The sequence below is a fragment of the Delphinus delphis genome, chromosome X (genome assembly GCF_949987515.2).
Source record: "Delphinus delphis chromosome X, mDelDel1.2, whole genome shotgun sequence".
In the NCBI taxonomy this organism is placed as follows: domain Eukaryota; kingdom Metazoa; phylum Chordata; class Mammalia; order Artiodactyla; family Delphinidae; genus Delphinus; species Delphinus delphis.
This window is the reverse complement of record NC_082704.1, coordinates 91,539,852-91,560,181: the sequence shown is the minus strand read 5'-3', so window position 1 is coordinate 91,560,181 and position 20,330 is coordinate 91,539,852. Positions and strand designations below refer to the sequence as shown.

Here is a 20,330-nt window from a genome sequence, read left to right as displayed (position 1 = left end):
TCCCAGCAGTGAATAGTGACTATTGGCTCTTTAAAACATAGCGGAATTTTCTGTTAATTCAGTTACATTCAGTGGCTTAGTTATACACTTAACTGTTACATAAATTGTATATAAATTTAAATGGACTTCCATTTGTTAAAGCTTAGAACAGTATGAAGCCTCTATAATGAAATCTACATTGGATCTTCATCCCCTTTCCTAAAAAGCAACCCTTTTTAATCATTTCTTGTGTGATCAGTCCTTCCAGAAATTTCTGCCTATATTTAACATGTATATGTGCATGTCCCTTTTTCATGCAAAGAGAATTATATCGTACCTGCACCTTGTTGCTGAAAAACAACCAATGTTTTATCCTTTACAGGCTTATGACAACTTAAGCCTGAGTGATCACTTACTAAGAGCAGTACTAAATCTACTGAGAAGAGAAGTTTCAGAGCATGGGCGTCATTTACAGCAGTATTTCAACCTGTTTGTAATGTATGCCAATTTAGGTAAGAATTTAAGTTTTCATAATTCTCTTTTAATGTATTAAATAATGAAGTCATGTAAGTCACATGATGAAGTATAACCTGGTCTAAAATAGAAACAGTGTTCCATAAAACCTATTGTGAATTTTATTTGAAACTTTTTTTTTTTACACTGCACTTTTCACCTTGTACTTTATCATTATTTATGCATGTGTCTTATCTCTGCACCAGACACAGGTCAAAATCTGTATCTTAATCATATTTTTATCTCCTAAAGTAGTGGTGCTAGACCCTTTTTTTTCTTAAATACTGATGCCTAGGCCCCATCCCAAACCAACTGAATAAGAATTCTCAGAGCTAACACAAGGAATCCACATTTTCAAAAGGTCCCAGATGGATGTGTAATACTCACCAAGTTTGGGTAAAGGACTTAGTCTGTACGTAAGTTTTTGTTGACGTAAACTAAATTAAAATCGGGGATAATATAAATATTCACTTAAATTACCTGTTATTTATGTTAAGTTCTAAACCCAAACATCCCTGTCATTCCAGGTTTTTTGTGCATGAACTTACCAATCGCCAGTTGATCCATGGCCCTTTTAACATAAGCAACATTCTACTTTGCGTTTGTCGTCTTTTCCCTTACCTTCCCATACTGCAGATGCTTGCATATTTGTAGTTGAAAAGAATATTTACGCAAACAAGCATAAGGGGAATCTGTATTTCACACTTAGAAATGCCAAATCTTAGGTATTTATAAAAATCTCACTCTGTTCAACTCCCTTTTTAGGTATTCCCTGTTCAGAAAACATGCATCGTCGGTCCATAATCTAATCTAATTAAAATTTCCCTGCTAAAAGCAAACATGGGTCTATAAACTTTAATACGAAATCCTTAGGACCAGATAGATATGCTTTGTGGTTCAGACTGTTTGGTTTTAAGAAAGGTAAAATAGCCCATATGCCCTGAATTATGTAACATCCCTAGAGCAGGGTCTGAAACAGCACTTTGTAATCATACACGTGAATATTCACACTGAGAGGGGATGCTTGAAGACTGTGCATAGCCTCTTGTCAGTTCAGGCCAGATTTTCACAGCAAGTTTATGAATGAACTTTGTTTATATTGATGTTAAGAGCTGTTTGAATCTCAGGATTTCAGATAAGGGATTTGTGGACGGACCTGTATTTATTATACTTCTTGGAACATGGCAATAAATAAGACACCTATTTTCTAATGGAGTATAGAAGCAAATTAAAAGGTACTTGCCATAAAATATGTTTGTGGCTATAATGGGGAAAATACGAAGTGCTATGGAAGTACATCATAGGGGGAGTGTGGGGGACTTAGTGGGGGAAGATGTGGGAATTGGTCGGTTGAGTTTTTCCATCCAGAGTGAACAGCAGGTGCAGAGACTTGGAATAAACTCAGCATGGCTCATTGGAGGAAATGAAAGTTATTCAGTCTGACTAGAATTGATGTAATACGGGGATGGCAGGAGTGGTGAGCAGAATTTTCTAATTGTGCTATTCTGTCAAGCCTTGTGAGAGATTCTGGACTTTATCCTGAGAGCATTGATGAGCCATTGTAGAGTTTTGAATAGACATGGCTTCTAGAAAGATCCAGGCTGCAGTGTGGAATGGATTATTGGGGAGTAAGACCAGAGATTGTTAAAGTAATTTATAGATAGAAAATCGTTGTGGCTTATACTGAGGAACTGGCAGTGAGCGGGATACAAGTAGTCAGATCCTGGTGCTTTTTATTGGAGATAAGGACAGTAGGATTTGGTGATTGGATATTCAGGGAAGGGGAACACGGAAGAGATGTTAAGAATGATGCCCAGGATTCCAACTTGACAAACTGAGCAGGAAGTAGTGCCATGTACTTAGAGGGGAAACACAGGAGGAAGAACGTGGACAGGGAATTTGAGTCTTTGTGACACCCAAATAGAGATGTCCAGTAGAGCGGTGATCTATTTGTCTGGAAATATTTTGGGATCAGCTGAATGAAAATAGCTGGAACTTGAAGCCATTAGAGTGGGTTTGATCGTCCAGGGAAGGCATATGGTGTGAGAAGATAGCCTGACGTGGGAACTTTGAGGACCATCACTTTTGAAGACAGGAAGGAGGACTCACAAATAAGAAGAAGAGGTAGAAGGAAAATAAGACAGGAACCCAAGAAAGGAAATGGTTATGGTTTGAGAACTATTCCTTAGCTTTAAACCAGAAAAGGGGGCAGAAGCCAAATAGGCATGGGTTGAGGACTGGGAAGACGAGAAAGTAGAGGGAACAAGTTTAGGCGTCAAGAAGCTTGGCTGAGGAAGAAAGGCAGTTCATAAAAGAATTCTTATTTCTCAGTTTTCGTCATTCACCTAATGATGAGGATTGCAGACTAGGCAGTTCCCGAGACTCCCCAGGCCATAGAAGGTGTTTCTCTTCCTTATGCCCAGTAGGATTGGAATGTCATAGTCACCGTTTAACCATTTCAGTACTTAAATCCAGTTACACTAACTCAGTAGATTTTTGGTTCTGATTAAATAATACTCTGAATGCTAAGTAAAAGTGATCTTCTGATCATAAAAGTTGTAGAAAAATATTTTATTATGAAGCCCTTCCGTCCCAGTTCTTTCCTCTCATATAATTCTTCCCCTCTCTTCTTGCTTCTCCCTTCTTTATTGTAGGTGTGGCGGAGAAGACACAGCTTCTGAAATTGAGTGTACCTGCTACCTTTATGCTTGTGTCTTTAGATGAAGGTCCAGGTCCTCCAATCAAGTATCAGTATGCTGAATTAGGCAAATTATACTCAGTAGTGTCACAGCTAATCCGATGCTGCAATGTCTCATCAAGAATGCAGTCTTCAATCAACGGTAAAGTCAAATACTCCATTCTTTACATTGGTTTTAAAGTACTGCTGGCCATATATAGTACCTGATTCAAAGTAATTCCAAAGATATTTAAAAATAAAACGAGAGTCTGAAAGTCCATGCTTTGGAATATTTTATAATATTTTGAGTCCTGCACCTTTTTCTCATATTTAAAGGGAATCTTTCTGTCTACTTGCTACTGAGGTTGGTACCTTGTTTATGAAGTAGTTTTAAGAATTAACTTTTATATAAAGAAAACACCAGTGTTGGCATTTCAATTTTATATTTTATCATCTTGATATATGTGATCATTATAATGCTTAATATTACTTTATTTGTTGTACTCAGAAAACTTGATTTAAAATATTATTTTCATAAAATAAAAAATTCATAAGCTATTTTCTGTGGTGAAAGCTGAGTATTATTGTAGAGAAGCCGATTAGTTTTTCATTGATGACAAATCTGTATTCTAGGTAATCCTCCTCTTCCCAATCCTTTTGGTGATCCTAATTTATCACAACCTATAATGCCAATTCAGCAGAATGTGGCAGACATTTTATTTGTGAGGACAAGTTATGTGAAGAAAATCATTGAGGACTGCAGTAACTCAGAGGAAACCGTCAAATTGCTTCGTTTTTGCTGCTGGGAGAATCCTCAGTTCTCATCTACTGTCCTCAGTGAACTTCTCTGGCAGGTTAAAGGAAAATATACATTCATATGTCTCTATAATTTGATTTGTTATTCCTTTATTTTATATTTTTATTTTTTTAATAGTTTTTTTAATATAATTGACTTTACAATTATATTAGTTTTAGGTGTGCAACATAGTGATTTGATATTTTTATACATTACACATTACAAAAGGATCACCACTGTTGCTGCTTTAAAATAAGTTCTTCACCATGTCTTACCTGTTTTTAAAGGTTGCATATTCCTATACTTATGAACTCCGGCCCTATTTGGATCTGCTTTTGCAAATCTTACTGATTGAGGACTCCTGGCAGACTCACAGGTAGATACCCTTTTTTGTTCCTTGCCCAGCTTTTAGAGTAACTGAAATTACCAGTCGGCACATATTTTTTTTTTACCTCTTGAATATCTAATAAATGTATCTTAAACAAAACATAAGACAAGAATGAATAAAAAGGTCCCCCCTTCCTCACAGTTTTATTTCATTTTTTACTTTTTGCTCTCATTGCCCAAGCTGCATACTTAATATACTAACCTTTTTCTTTCAATTGTTGTTGTGTTTTATGTTTGGGGGGATTTTTTTGTAAATGTTTCAATTTCATTAATGATGCTCTAGGGTTATTTTAGGATTAGATTATGTTAGTTTTAGAATTACATGAGATAACATTTGGTTATCTAAATATAGTACCTTCAGTAAGTACTGTCAGTTCCCGTTATTCATGGTAGTTACGGTCTGAAAGTCACTGTGAACACTGAATGAGCAAATACTAAATCATTGCTCCTGGGGGAAAAACAGGGTTAGGTTCTTGCCAGGCTGTGGTTACTTTTTTTTTTTTTTTTATGGTACGCGGGCTCCGGATGTGCAGGCTCAGCGGCCATGGCTCACGGGCCCCGCCGCTCCGCGGCATGTGGGATCCTCCCGGACTGGGGCACGAACCCGCGTCCCCCGCATCGGCAGGCGGACCCTCAACCACTGCGCCACCAGGGAAGCCCTGGTTACTTTTTTTTTTTTCGACCAATCAATACATAACCTTTTTTTAATGTGTGTTTCTGTTTAAAGACACCTTATTTAATATATATTGCTGACTTATTAACGTTGAATTCACAATAAATCGGGTCTGAACAAAGCTTATCTGACACATATTTTCTCTGCAAAGCACATCACAGCCTTCTTGGGCTTAGAGAACATTAGACAGCACTTCAGCACTACACTTTTTTTTTTTTTTTTTTTTTGGTGGTACACGGGCCTCTCACCGCTGCGGCCCCTCCCGCTGCGGAGCACAGGCTCCGGACACGCAGGCTTAGCGGCCACGGCCCACGGGCCCAGCTGCTCCACAGCATACGGGATCCTCCCAGACCGGGGCACGAACCCGCGTCCCCCGCATTGGCAGGCGGACCCTCAACCACTGTGCCACCAGGGAAGCCCAGCACTAAACATTTGAGGCCCTTTCTAAACAGTGAGATCAACACAAAGCACAAAAATGTGAAAAGCTGTCACTGAAATAGATGGGAAAAAGGATACTTGTTTACAGTATGAGCTAAAACAAGGCCGAATATCACTTTGTTCCACTTCAGATGGGAACGTGTGTTGGGCAACTCAGATGTTTTTGCTACTCTGCATGTGACTGCAATTGCAAAGAGTTGATTTTTACCATTACAGATAAAGTTTAGCAAGTAGGCAAAACTGCAGATATGGAATCCGTGAATAAATGAGCATGAACCATAACTAGTTTTTCAGTATACGTACGTGAGGTTTAGGAGTTAGCAATTTTTTATTTATTTTTAATTTTATTATTTAATTTTTAAATTTTATTTTTAATATTTATTAATTTAGGACTAAGGTTATCCAACTTAGCTGTCCCTTAAGCTTCCTCCAGAATTCCTCTTTTTACGTAAAAGCTTAATACATTATCCTTAATCCCAAGAGCAATACAGATGATGATGAACTGTGGAATTAGTTGGCAACTTTGCCAGATTTTATAACTTCCCTCCCTACATGGACAATAGTGTAAGAGTTTATGTTGGGAAACAATTGACAATCTATATAACAGACTGCCTCCTGTCTGTCAGTGTAATAATTAAAACAGAAACCTGGGACTTCCCTGGCAGTCCAGTGGTTCCATTACAGGGGACAAGGGTTCAGTCCTTGGTCGGGGAACTAAGATCCCACATGCTGCACAGCATGGCCACACAAAAAATAAATGAATAAATACATTCATACATACATACCTACAAGTTTTATAACAACAAAATGCTTAAAGAGAAATTAAAATCTTGAGTCTTAGTGGGGATTGCAAATGCCAGAATTCATGAAATAATATTTTCAAATTATTCACCAGAATTACCATCATAGATTTCCAACAGTTGAATTAATATTGTAAAAATAGCATTAAACCAGAAATCAATTTTCATTAAACACAAAATTTAGTAGTTCTAAAACTATAGCTGCTTATTTTGCATACTACCAGTATTCTTCTCAATATGATCAAAGGATCTGAAACTTAAGAGTTGGTTGAAATGGAATCTAACTTTTCATTATTTTCTTTTGAAAATATTGTAAGCATTTATAGCTTTAAGCCAATTAGCCACATCTTAGTTCTCTTGTTTCATTAGAGCAAGTAATAATGCTAAAGGCATGTGTGCCGGATTAAACATGGGAATTTGACTTTTGTGTAATGATAAGATTGTTGTTATGAGTCCCTGGCACCAAGCTTGAAAATAATTTTCTCATAGTGGGCTTTTTAGGTCATTTAGTAAGCAGTGTATATTTATGGAGCATCTCCCGTGGGCCTGGCACCGTTAAGCATTGGGGAACAAGGGAGGGAAAGGTAATATTGATAAAAACGGCATTTGAAAGCAGTTGATTCATTATCACTTGACAAAACTGAAGGTAAAAACAGAATATACACTGCAGTGTTTCAGATTAAATAGCAGGAAGCCTGTACATGGTTGATTGTGTGGTCTGAAATGATTAAACTTTGCAAAATTACAAAGTCATGATTTCCAAACAAAACAGATTTTATAAATGCATGTAATACAAAAAAACAAAACAAACTTGAATTTTGATTTGGAATGTTCTATTAAGTAAAATATAAGGTATACAAAAGGTTTTTCAGGTATTGTTTCTTTATTGAGGTAAAATTCACTTAACATAAAATTCACTATTTTAACCATTTTAAAGCATACAATTCAGTGGCTTTTAGTACATTCACAATGTTGTGCAACCATTACCACTGTCTTATTCCAGAACATTTTCATCACTCCAAAAGGAAAATCCAAACCCAATTAAGCAGTCACTCCCTAGTCCTCCCATCCCCCAGCCCCTGGCAACCACTAATCTGCTTTCTATCTCTATGAATTTGTCAGTGCATAGGCAAAATATCCAGGACTTGCCTGGACATCTCATATGAACGAAATCATACAATGTGTTCTTTTGTATCTGGCTTCTTTCACTTGGCATAATGTTTTCACATTCATCCATGTTAGAGTACATATCTGTACTTCATTGCTTTTTATGGCTGAATAATATTCCATTGTATGGGTACATTACATTTTGTATATTCGTTCATCTGTTGGTAGATATTTGGGTTGTTTCCACCTTTTGGCTGCTGTGAATAACATTCATGTACAAGTTTTGTATTTCTTTTTAAACACCTGTTTTCAATTCTCTTGGATATATAGCTTAGAGTAGAATTGCAGGCAGGTGAATTTTTAAATATTTTTTGAAAAATTGTAAAATATTCATAACAAAATTTACCATTTTAACCATTTTTAAGTGTACAATTTGGTGGAATTAAGTACATTCACAATATTGTGTTAACCATCACCACTATCCATCTCCAGAACTTTCATCATCCCAAACTGAAACTCTGTACCCATTATTCTTGCTTTCTCTGATTTTTGTCTATTCTCTAAATACCTCGTATAACTGGAATCATATGATATTTGTCATTTTGGATTGGTAATAAGTTGGTACTAGGCGGCCATATGACCTTGGGTTGCAAGCCTTTTAACCTCTCTGTTTTTCTTATCTGTGTTCAAGGGTTTAAGAAGAGGACTTACTGTCTAGCATTAGATTACATAACTACATCAAAGACATTTATTGAATGGCACATAGTAGGCACTCAGTAATGTTAGCTGCTATTTGATTTTAGAAGTTTTTATTTATCTGGTTCTCTTTCAGAATTCATAATGCACTTAAAGGAATCCCAGATGACCGAGATGGGCTCTTTGACACAATCCAGCGCTCTAAGAATCACTATCAAAAAAGAGCATACCAGTGTATAAAATGTATGGTAGCTCTCTTTAGCAATTGTCCTGTTGCTTACCAGATTCTGCAGGTGAGGGTCTCTCTCCCTTTCTCTCTCTCTCTCTCTCTCTCTTGCTCTCTCGCTCGCTCGCGCCCTCTCTCTCTCTCTCTCTCTCTCTCTATATATATATATATGTGTATATATATACACACACACATATAATTTTGTAGAAATCTGAATCAGAATTAAGGATTCTGTTTTAAAAGAAGAGAATTATGAGAATTTGGAGTTGTCGTTTAAAGTTACCTTTGAAAAGCATTCCAAAACCTTTTACATATATAGTTTTATTTTCTTTTGAAGGGCAATGGAGATCTTAAAAGAAAGTGGACCTGGGCAGTGGAATGGCTTGGAGATGAACTTGAAAGACGACCATACACTGGCAATCCTCAATACACTTACAACAATTGGTCTCCTCCGGTGCAAAGCAATGAAACATCAAATGGTTATTTCTTGGAGAGATCACATAGTGCTAGGATGACACTTGCAAAAGCTTGTGAACTCTGTCCAGAGGAGGTAAAAAAAGCCGCCAGTGTGCAGCAGATAGAAATGGAAGAAAGCAAAGTAATTCTTCACTTTATAGGCCAGTGTTTATGTATTAATGATAATGGTAAAAAAAAATTATGTTGAAGTTTGTTTATATGTGGTCTTAATGAGGGAGCCTTCTTTTAGAGAAATATTTGTGAAATTGCCTGAATCTAGTATTTCTAAGAGAATCCAAATCAGGTTCCTTTCAGTTACTTTGTTTATCTGTAGTAAAAGAAAAGTTGTTAGTGGGTCAGTTTTTTAGATTTTAAAGATTTTATTTCAAATAGAAAAAAAAAATAAAACTAAACTTGAATTTGGCTACATAATTCTTTATCTTTAAATATTTAAAATCAGGAGCCAGATGACCAAGATGCCCCAGATGAGCATGAGTCGCCTCCACCTGAAGATGCCCCATTATACCCCCATTCACCTGGATCTCAGTATCAGCAGGTATATTGGGCTTGGTTCGTGTTTTTATTCCCTAGAACCAATCTTTATGCTTTATTTAAAGGATGGCTAAGTGTTTTTTTTTTGGTTTTTTTGCGGTACGCGGGCCTCTCACTGCTGTGGCCTCTCCCGCCATGGAGCGCAGGCTCAGCGGCCACGGCTCATGGGCCCAGCCGCTCCGCGGTATGTGGGACCCTCCTGGACCAGGGCACGAACCACTGTGCCACCAGGGAAGCCCAAAGGATGGCTACGTTTTTTGTTGTGACTGTAAAGTAATAGAGGGATCATCTAGACTAGCTTTGGGGGCATGATCAAAAGAGGAATGGTTAGCATGGGGTCACAATGTGGCATGTTTGAGCTTGCCCCTGTGGTGTTTTCCTGGTCAGATATGTGCCCTTCTTGTACTAGTAGATGACGTTTGTAAAACTATGATTATTCACATCAATATAAAATGATAATCAATATTTAGTATAATGGATTAAGACGACATTTCCTGTTAGGCTAAGTGTGCAAGTGGATTTTGAAGGCACTAAGATATGACAGTGAAGGAAGAAGTGTTTGCTTATTACTTAGCATAACGAAGACTTCAATGACAGTAAAAATTGTTGGAAAAAAATCAGGGATTTGACAGATTTCCATGAATTTTTCTGTGAAATCAATAACTAAATAAATTTAGATGAAGAAACGTTCTAAATGAGAGCGTCTCTTTCTAAACCCCAGATGTGACTAATTCAGATCTTTTGAGGCAGTGGTCCTTAAACTTGCACAAGCATGGGAATCCCTGGTGGGCTGTTGCAGCAGAGTGCTAGGCCCCACCCCAGCGTTTCTCATTCACTACATTTCTAACGAGTTCCCAACTGCTGCTGCTGCTGCTGCTGCTGCTGCTGCTGCTGCTGCTGCTGCTGCTGCTGCTGCTGCTGCTACTGGTCTAGGAACCATGCTTTCAGAACCATTATTTAAGCATTCTGTCTTATATTTCAGGGTGGAAATAGAAGCATGCTGACTAGAAATGTTGAATATGACTGGAAAATGCATATTCAACATATTAATTTTCGTAATAGAAATTACAGAAAGTTAAAGCCTATGATCTTCTTGGCTTGACTGGTGGGAACGTACAGAAAAATGAGTTCAGGGGTTTAAAACGTTAAGGACCCAAATCCACAAGGAGAAGAGTTACTTTCCTCGGCCGTGAGAAAACTCATATATTAATCATGCCCGGTTAATCCATTATTTTCAGTGTTGTTTTGTTTTCATTAACATCATCCTGTGTTCAGGGTTGTTGCTCATGCAGACCTCATATGATCATTCAATCAGATTTCTCATATGGGAGTTTCAAGATGCTCAGAAGAGTGAGGATAGAGGTGTTCCAGCTCACAGATCCCTTTTCATGAATATTTTTTACCACGAGCAGTAATGGGCTGTGTTATCCCTTATTTGTCAGACTTGAATCTAAATAATTTTTGGCACTTAAAATCACTTTGGCCAAAGAATTAAACAGACCTACACTGCTTTTATTTGGGGCTTTGGGGTTTGAATTTAGGCTACCTTTTCTCTTTCAAACCACTTTTTTTTTTTTTTTTTCTTTTCCATCATTAGCCCAAGTGTATTTACTCTTTTTAAGTCCTAGGAATAAAAAAAATGTTTACATTTCTACAAACTTCAGCCTGTGATCTTTAAAGTTGAAGTTTAATATATGAAAAGTTTTAACATGCAGATCTCTTCTCCCCTCCCAGAATAACCATGTGCATGGACAGCCGTATACAGGCCCAGCAGCACATCACATGAACAACCCTCAGAGAACTGGCCAACGAGCACAAGAAAATTATGAAGGCAGTGAAGAAGTATCCCCACCTCAGACGAAGGATCAGTGAAATGCACATGATTAACTGGTTCCATCAAGACTGTGCACCCAGGCCTTACAGTCCAACCTTTTTCTGTGTCTGGCTAATATTTAAAACTAGAAAAACTATTCCTAATCAACATGGAGTGGAAAGTTTATTCACTGTCTTACCTGCAGAAATTTGCTGTCAATATATAACCCGCCTGCAGTGGAAAGTGTATAGTGTTTTGTAATAAATGGCCTGATGCTAATGTGTAAATGGCAAAGGTGTATATAGTATATTAATGTTTGACTGTTAATTCTTAAGCAAGAAACTTTTTTCTTGATGAGACTCACAGATCTACAAAACCTACAAAAGTTATTTCCTTGTTATACCCATTGCACTCTGCAACCAGTGTTGCCTGCCTTAACGGCAGTTGGATCAACTCCTTTACAAAAACAAAATAAACCAACAGCAACAAACCAGAGCCCATCCATTTCAACCACACCAATAGTTTCATGTTAATTCTTTGCCACTGGAGTCAGTTTTATTATGAGCAGTGAAAGGCTGGTAACCTTTAAATTATTTGGTTGATGTGGAAAATTTGGTGATGTAACATTGTTTCTAGATCTTTTTCATTGCCTTTTTATTCTGAGGTTAGGTTAATCACTTTGAAGCTATAGTTACGCTGTAACATGTAGCATGGCTTCACACCAGGTTAGTGTAGCCAGTGAGGAAAAAATTACCATAATGACAGCAGTTGTCCCAGTGTGACAGCTGTATTGCTCAGAGCTTTTCCGTCTTACACCTAGAATATAAAATATAAAACAAGGAGAGAAATGTGATAAACAGGTGGTTTTCAGTTACACATACGTTGCTTACATCTAATGTTTGACAGTTCAACCTCTGGGTGGGATAAGGAAACTTAAGTATCAGTAATGGGAATTTTAAAAGATTTAAAACAAATATGCAAAAATTTGCTATGCCAGGATGCTTGGAGCATAATAGAAGACTGTATTTGGTGTGCTTGTTCTGTTTCTTTGGTAGAGCTTATTAGGAGAACCTTTTAAAACTTTCCTTCTGCTGGATCCCAGTGAAGTGGAAGTCAGAATCCTACAATATTTGGAGTACCACTGCACCAAGATGTCTGGCTGAGCTTCTGCTCAGTCACAGTTTTACTTGAAAGCAAGAATTGTCCTAGCTCCTTTTCCATTATTCCAAAAATTTTAACATTTGAAGCAGGGTCTAATTAAAAAGGAAACTGGTTAGTTAATATAATTGAGGTATAATTTCAGAATAAGCATTTAATTAAAGATAAGGAACTCATCAGTTAATAGAGCATTGGTAACTTGAATGTGTGTAATTTTTTGGAACCTGTCTAAAAACCAAATACCCCTGCAAACAGATACAGTCCACCCTATTCTATTTAAATATTTTGCTGTTTTATTTTATAGAAATTATTTTGCTGAATTCACAAATAGAATTTGATTTAAGAATAACTTTTTGTCCTGTGGTGTGTTTTGGTTTTTTGGTTAATTTTTTGTCTTTTTTTTGTTTGTTTTTTAAGGACTGCATATTAAAAATAATTCTGTGCATAGCATGCCTAGGCATGACACTGAATTCAGGAGTTCAGTCACATTGAATTTTTGTGCACAGAAAGATTTGACCTTTGGCCCTTTACTAAAAGACTTAGAGAAAAACAGGATTGTTGACACTGTAAAAGTTTCCTAACATAATCAATCTTGTACTTTTTGTATGTTTTTTATATACATGTATATTTAATGAGCACAAGCTTGGTTGTATTTTTTACAATTCAGTTAATAGGCAAATGTTTTGTCAAAAAGGCTATAGTTGGAATTGAACAAAGCAGAAACAAAATTGAGAATTGTGTTATTTTGTGATTAAAAGGGGCAGGTATTTAAGATAAAGCTTTGGATATCTTATTTGCAGTACTCTGTAGTCAATCTGTGCTTCTAGGTTTTCTGTAATATTAGGAAATTTTGACACCGGATAGATCCTGTTTTTACCTTAAGTATATTACATCTGAGTTTGTTAAGTGTGAGCCAGAGTCATACACACTGTGTGCAGTTCCAGTTGGTAATTTTAATTTAGAAGTTCCTCAATTCCAAGCCTCCTTAACAATGAGCAGAATAGGCTAAATTTATTTGGACAAGTTGCTATCATTAAATATTACCATCTAACCATCTGAGATGATTTTTGTGTTTCCTGGTCCTTAACAAAAGTATGTAATATACTTAATTTTAAAATGAATGACTTCCTAGACATGAAAAACCTGACATTTTAAAAGGCTGTGAATTTTTCTCCTTGGAGGGAGATCCCACTTTCCGTTGCTTTGAATTTGCAAGTCCCCTAGTGCCAGGTGAGGGCTTGTGAATCCTTTCCCCCTCCATTTGAGGAAGAATGGTCTGTGTTGTGACCAGGATCTAGGAGAGGTGAATGGAGAGTGTTATTTTTGTTTGTTTGTGCAAATTATTTTCTATATTTAACTCTTAAGCAAGCATTAATGTATAACTGAAAATTTTAAGATGCATGTTATTGTAAGAGCAACATAGTGGTGGATTTTGAGGTCTTTTTCTGAACATAAATGGCACATTTTAAACTTCCAAGTCTTCAAAGTGCCTAAAGATTATTTAATTCTCCCTCAGCTGATTTCTTGAGCCATATATATATTTCCTACTTTACATGTTTGTTGCGGAATCACTAGTCTTCCTTTCAAAGAAGTACCCCCGGAATTCTAAATGGCATGATTACTTTATAGAAGACAGTAGAATCTGTTAAAAAGACTGAAGATATTTTCATTGTTAATCTGTGTGAACAAGGGCTTTGCCCTATTGGATCTAAGTATTTCAGTGCACAACTTGGTAAGAACCATATTGCTGCTGTTTCTAAGCCCTCCACCAACCAAATTTTCATGTTCAGCATTGTAGAGGCAGAAATAAGAACATAATCATATTTGGGGTTTTTGTCTTGGTTCATTTTTCTCTCAATGATAATTTCCCAACCTTGTCTCTTTTAGCTGTTATATGTACAAATTTAGAATTAAAATGTTTTATATTTTTTTCATGATTAACTTTTATTAGTGAATGATAACAACTTAAGTATTTAATCCTAGTAGTGGGTTAAAAAGATGAGGAGCCTTTTTTATTTGAATTACATTTGTAAATGAAAGCAAGTCTGTGAATACTCAGATGACTACTCCAAAATAGTTCCTTTCCGTTTTTTCTTAGTATTTTTCCAGCTTATGTTTTCCCGTGAACTCTTACTTTGCTGAATTTTGTGGTTACTTTGGTGGATATATCCTGCCTTATTTAGAATTATAACTGGATTTTTTTTTTAATTGCCTTTTCATAAGTGCCCAATTTTGGTCTCTAGTTTGAAGGTACTACATACTGCCGAGAAAGTAAAACACCCCTCCCCTCCCCCCAGTTCTTGTGTTACTGAGAAAAACCATTCAGTACTGGTTTCCTAGCAGGGCTCAACCAAAACTGGTCCTGCGCCTATGTGAGTGTTTAGTGTTTGAAAATAAGGTTTTGGGTGTGGTAAATCACTACAGAAGTGCTAAATGTATTAAGAACTTGCTGCCGATTGTATTTACGATTATTTTAGATTATTTTACATTTGCAGAAATGTAGCCCTTTTCCTCCGAATTTATAGGTGTAAGAAAAAAAGGGGGGAAAGGTGCACCATGTTTTAAACTTGCAAATGAGTGAAAATTTTTTTTCATTTTGAAATCCAGATTCCCAAGAGGAAATTTCACCACCCAGATCACATACTTCTCAGCCTTTTACAAGCCAACAGACTGACTGAAGATTGTCCACAGTTCCTAAGATTTAGCACATATACAAAAATAAAACTTTATAAATTAAATTTCGGTTTCCCCTTTTATTTATTAAAATAAGATTTCTAAACGGAAAGTAGAGGTGTAATCGATTTAAAGGGAACTTTAAAGGGGAAATGTTTACAAGTAGAGGAATTCAGCCCTTATTTTCTATATTCACATCTAAGCCTTTCAGAAATGGGATTGTGATATAATTGCTGGCTTAACTGTTCATTCTAAGACCAAGATTTGTCAAACACTTTGGTGTTTCAAAGTTCATTTAAATCAGAAATAAAGCAGGTCACGTATTTGACGGGAGTGATAGAAGTGAAAATTCATTTAATTCTCTAGCAAATTCCATCTGCTCTGCTTTTGGGTATCTGAAAAGTAATTATTTGTTGCCATGTTCCAAAGAAATATGACTTCCATAGAAACCTGTTGGTGCTTCCCTACAGCTGGGTTACTGCAAGGATTACTGCTAAAGAAAAAGACATAATCTCATTTTCCTCAAACTCTTATTATTTTTTTAAGAACCAGGAGATTAATAAACTAGTGTTCTGCAGTTGGAAAACTCCAGTTGGATTAAACTGTTTGAATTTTAAGTATTTTTAGCCACATGAACACAACAATGAAAATATGGCCACTAATATTTTGAACTGCTTCCTTGTAATCTGATAATTTACAGGTAGGTAGAAAATTGACAGTTTTTATACCTCAAAGTTTAAAGTTGGGGTTATATCAAAGGTTTTAATAATTTTCTTAGGTTGTAAAGTCTCAAGGGAAATGTTCTTAAACCACGCTAAAACTTTCCTCCACAAAACAAATTACAGACCCATACAAAAATCAGTTAATTGTTTTAAAGACATTCCACTGAGATTACACAGCTCAAGAGTAAAATGGAAATGCTTTTAGTTGTCATCTGAAAACAAGGTCGTCTTGTTGGGCTCCATCAACATTTACTTAGAGATAGTAGCGGGGGCCACCCTGCAAGATAGGAGTTACTCATTTTCTATTTCTCTTCAACTGTATAGATGTAAAAATATTCAAAACGGATGCTTTGGACAGGAAAGTTTTTCCATGAGTCCTGCGGAGGGATTCACCTGCGTGAGGATTCGAAATGTATTCTTAGAGTTCCCATTTAATTCTTCTCCACCCATTAAAACACTGGGTGCACCTTCTTTGGAATTCAGAAGTAAAGATACTTTGGAGTCTTAAATCTGGTGCTTTAGGTGAGACCGGGGAGAAGGAAGTATTCCTATCGTGAAGGTTCGGAATGTCTTTCCCTTCTGACTTACTTAAGAACCGCGTGCACCACAACTGTCACCAAGGAAGAGTGTCTGCGGGATGCCAAGGCAATAGGTCAATGCCTAGGGCTCAGTGTGTGTTGAGGAAGAGCCCTCCGTAATCCTTTTTCCAAAGGTCTCTACGTTTAGGATGTGTCCCTGAAGGGGATGTAAATTACTGTGTTCAGGGTGAACAGGGAAACAGCTTTTTCAAGCTTGTGTGTTTAAAATCAGATCTAAATGGTGACTGCTTAAAGTTGGTGAGTACCTTCCCTTACTGGAAATATTAATCAGTAGTAGTAGTAGTTAGTTCTTTCAGCCATCTACTTTCAGAATGTCTTAAGCATTTAGTATAAATCCTTTCTCAGCAAAATGGGCCTTATGCAGATTCCCGTAAGGCTGTGTTAACCATATCTTCCTTAGAAAGTCTGACTAGGTCAAAGGCTAAGACGGTGAATTTACTAAAGAGACTTAAAAGCTTAAGTTACTAAGTCAGTTTTAAATACCAAGCTCTTAGGTTGTAGGTAGCCTTTTGTATTGCCCCAAGGTTGGGATTTTTAATTAAAAACCAAAAATTCAGATTTGCAGTAAAATATGAACAGATTTACCTTTCTAATTTACTGAAGCTTGGTTTACTTAACTGTCACTAGTAATATCGGTGCTTAGATAAACTGGATGTTGAGTTTTTGTTTAGCACTTACCCACACAGCGTTAGACACTTGAGATGATAGGCTTCTTACACTGAGGTTAGGAGATACTCCATTCTTACAGGGAAAAGAAGCCAACAAACTGTTTTGGAAGGAGTGCAGGCTAGAGTAGAATGTAGTGAGTGCTGGAAAAACCTTACACTCATGATAATAAACGAGAAATGGCTACAGGATGTCCCTCTCATTGTGTTTTTGCCTTTAGAAAAGCATGATGCCAAGTAACCAAGAGCAGCAGTTATATTTTCAGGTGCTTTTCAGCAGTGATAACTTACCAATATGCAATTCACATTTAAGTCTTTTTTTTTTTTTTGGTTTTGTTTGAAAGGAAATGTTTTTATTTTATTAAAATTATTTAATGATAAAGGCTTAGTGTTTCTTTAGTATTGTTTACAGAATCAGCCTTAATTTACAACTTTAAAAAAATGACTATGCTTTTTAACATTTTTTTTTTTTTTTTTTTTTTTTTGCGGTACACGGGCCTCTAACTGCTGTGGCCTCTCCCATTGCAGAGCACAGGCTCCGGATGCGCAGGCGCAGCGGCCATGGCTCACGGGCCCAGCCCCTCCGCGGCATGTGGGATCTTCCCGGACCGGGGCACGAACCCGTGTCCCCTGCATCGGCAGGCGGACTCTCAACCACTGCGCCACCAGTGAAGCTCTCCTGTACTTTAATTTATTCTCTACATTAACTGTAGGTAGACCTTTTCCATGCATTTAGTGTGAGCTCCCATTGAGGAACAGCTTTAGTTAAGAATTTGATGTGGGGTTACAACTTTGAGAACTGAAATATGCCTTTTACTTTTTCTTAGCTCTGATTTGAAAATAAGCACACTTTGAAAAGCTATACTCACACATTTCTGGTAGCTCAGATGAGGGGTTTCTTGTAGCCAATTCTTGGAATGAGAAGAAAAGATGCTAACGTTCTCTTCAAAAAAAACGTAGGTCCCTGGGGAAAAGAAAATGGCAACTCATATTTCCAAGTGACAGCAGGATGTATCCTGACCCAGCACCGCTCCCTGCCATGTCCTCGGCAGCTCTAAAGTATGGATGTCATGGGCCCCAGTGGGTGACTTCAGTCCAACACCAAACAGAAGAGGTAGCCTGTGAGCTGTGTTCTTGCCCAGTCAAATGGCAATGCCTAGAACTAATAAAGCAGTCTTTGCATATGGTTTTTAAGTTGGATCTCAACTATGAATTTTTCCTCCATTAAAAAATAAAAAGCTTGTTTATTCATATTAAACCCAACCATGGTAATTTTGATTAAAGATGTACCTCCTTATAACCCTTTCTGGAATGGTCTGAATTCAAACTCCACATGGGTAGCCTCAGACCAGGGATTTTTCTCATTTGCATTTCACTCTGGTCTTTGTTAAAATGAGTTTCCATCATGGGCTTCCCTGGTGGCACAGTGGTTGAGAATCTGCCTGCCAATTCAGGGGACACGGGTTCGAGCCCTGGTCTGGGAAGATCCCACATGCCGCGGAGCAACTAGGCCCGTGAGCCACAAGTAATGAGCCTGCGCGTCTGGAGCTTATGCTCCACAACAAGAGAGGCCGCGACAGTGAGAGGCCCGCGCACCGCGATGAAGAGTGGCCCCCACTTGCCGCAACTAGAGAAAGCCCACGCACAGAAATGAAGACCCAACACAGCCATAAATAAATAAAATTTTGTTTAAAAAAATGCGTTTTCATCAGAAGTTAATTTTACTGTAACAGTCATTCCGAAATAGTACTTAGCAAACATGTTTTGGGCCCCGAAGAAATGAATGTAGCCAATTAAGGAGGTGAGGGCAGTTATCAGAACGAACAGAGCACAAGCTCTGCGTGTCAAGCACACTTCTCTCTCAGACACAAACTCTTTCGATAATGCCTTAAATTGCATTGTCTCAGTTGCTCTCTTGCTATGGGGGATTCAGTCCCAACTGCATCTCTGGAAAGCTCTGGTCTCTGTCACTAAGTGCACAGTCTTTAACCCTGTGTAAAGTCATTTGTGTTCGGTCCAGAAAAATGCTAGGGTCAGCATGTCCTTGCTGGGGGTTTTCAGATGTATTTGTGTCTTCTTTAAGAAAAGCCAGTTTTCTTTACAGACAATGCAACCTCCATGTTTTAAGAAAGGCAACCAGTCAAATCTTTCAGCTTCAAATTAAAATCGAAAAAGTGTAAGTTTAGGATTTCTGTAAATAAAATCTTACGTTGAACTTGGTTACCTGGATAGGTTCGATACGGCCCAAAATAGTTTGTATTGTTGGCTTTTTAGTTGCTTGTTCGTATTTACTTTTTAATATCTTATTCAGATTTTGAACATAAACACATTCAAGGAATATTATTTTGTCCAACTTTGTCTACTTTTCTTTGTATTTGTTTGTATTAATTTTCCGTGAAAATGATTAAGGAATTTCCCTGGTGGTCCAGTGGTTAAAACTCCACGCTTCCACTGCAGGGGGTATAAGGTTTGATCCCTGATTGGGGAACTAAGATCCCACATGCCGCGTGGTGCAGTACAAAAAAGAAAGAAAGAAAGAAAAGATTGAACTCTTTGCTATTCCAGTGCTCCCATAGACTTGAACTTGCTTTCCTTTTTCTAATGTTATAAAATCAAGGAACCAGCAAGGGCTGCAGTGGCCCTTAAGAAAGGCCTGGAGCCAGCCAAAAAGAGCAGAGACACCTCACATGAGTACAGCTGGTCACTAGGTCTCCGGCTCTGCTCTTATAATAAGCCTTTCCATATCAGTAAATCTATAAACAAGTCAGAGGATAAGAGAATTTTACATTGAGAAGAGAGGAATCTTCTCAATTTTTGCTATTTACTGAAATGTACGTATGACATTGTTGGACATGTGACAGGTATCCCAGGAACATGGCTGTAGGACACTGGAACGTGACAGGGGTCCCACGAGTACCTGATGATTCCTACTGAGTTGGGCAAAGAATCTGCCCAGCCTGAAGCGGGCCAGCCTCACCGGCACACTCGTCCCGAACACAGTCCTGATAGCTGGGGCCGAAGGGCCCTTCCAACCTGGAAGTTCTTCTCACCTGTTAGAGAATCAATCTTAAATTTTAAAAGAAGGAGAAAAATACAGCCTAGTCTTAGCTGTCATGATGGAAGCAAACCATAACCTATGCTTGCTAAAGGGAGAAGATTATGGGGGGTATATGTATACGTCTAGCTGATTCACTTTGTTATAAAGCAGTAACTAACACACCATTATAAAGCAATTATACTCCAATAAAGATGTTAATTTAAAAAAATGCTTGCTAGAAAGCAATAGGTGGTCATAGAATTGTCCTGGTTTTGATTTATTAGGTTTAGGTACCTGCTACCAAGCTGCTGTCAAATAACAAAGAGAACTATTTAATTTCACTTTCTTATTTTGTTTGCTTAC

At 37.5% G+C, this 20,330-nt stretch overlaps 1 protein-coding gene across 3 annotated transcripts in view; it reads left to right on the top strand.

The window, feature by feature from the left end:
• The window catches only part of USP9X (ubiquitin specific peptidase 9 X-linked), a 126,552-nt gene extending 111,792 nt beyond the window's left edge, over positions 1-14,760 (top strand). For all 3 annotated transcript variants that reach the window (XM_060002791.1, XM_060002792.1, XM_060002790.1), the window contains exons 38-45: positions 362-491; positions 3,147-3,332; positions 3,803-4,023; positions 4,253-4,341; positions 8,203-8,359; positions 8,630-8,842; positions 9,209-9,304; positions 11,035-14,760. In XM_060002791.1, coding sequence (XP_059858774.1) covers positions 362-491; positions 3,147-3,332; positions 3,803-4,023; positions 4,253-4,341; positions 8,203-8,359; positions 8,630-8,842; positions 9,209-9,304; positions 11,035-11,172 — 1,230 coding nt within the window. In that variant the 3' untranslated portion in view covers positions 11,173-14,760. The remainder of the gene's footprint in view (positions 1-361; positions 492-3,146; positions 3,333-3,802; positions 4,024-4,252; positions 4,342-8,202; positions 8,360-8,629; positions 8,843-9,208; positions 9,305-11,034) is intronic.
• Positions 14,761-20,330: the final 5,570 nt, after the last annotated feature.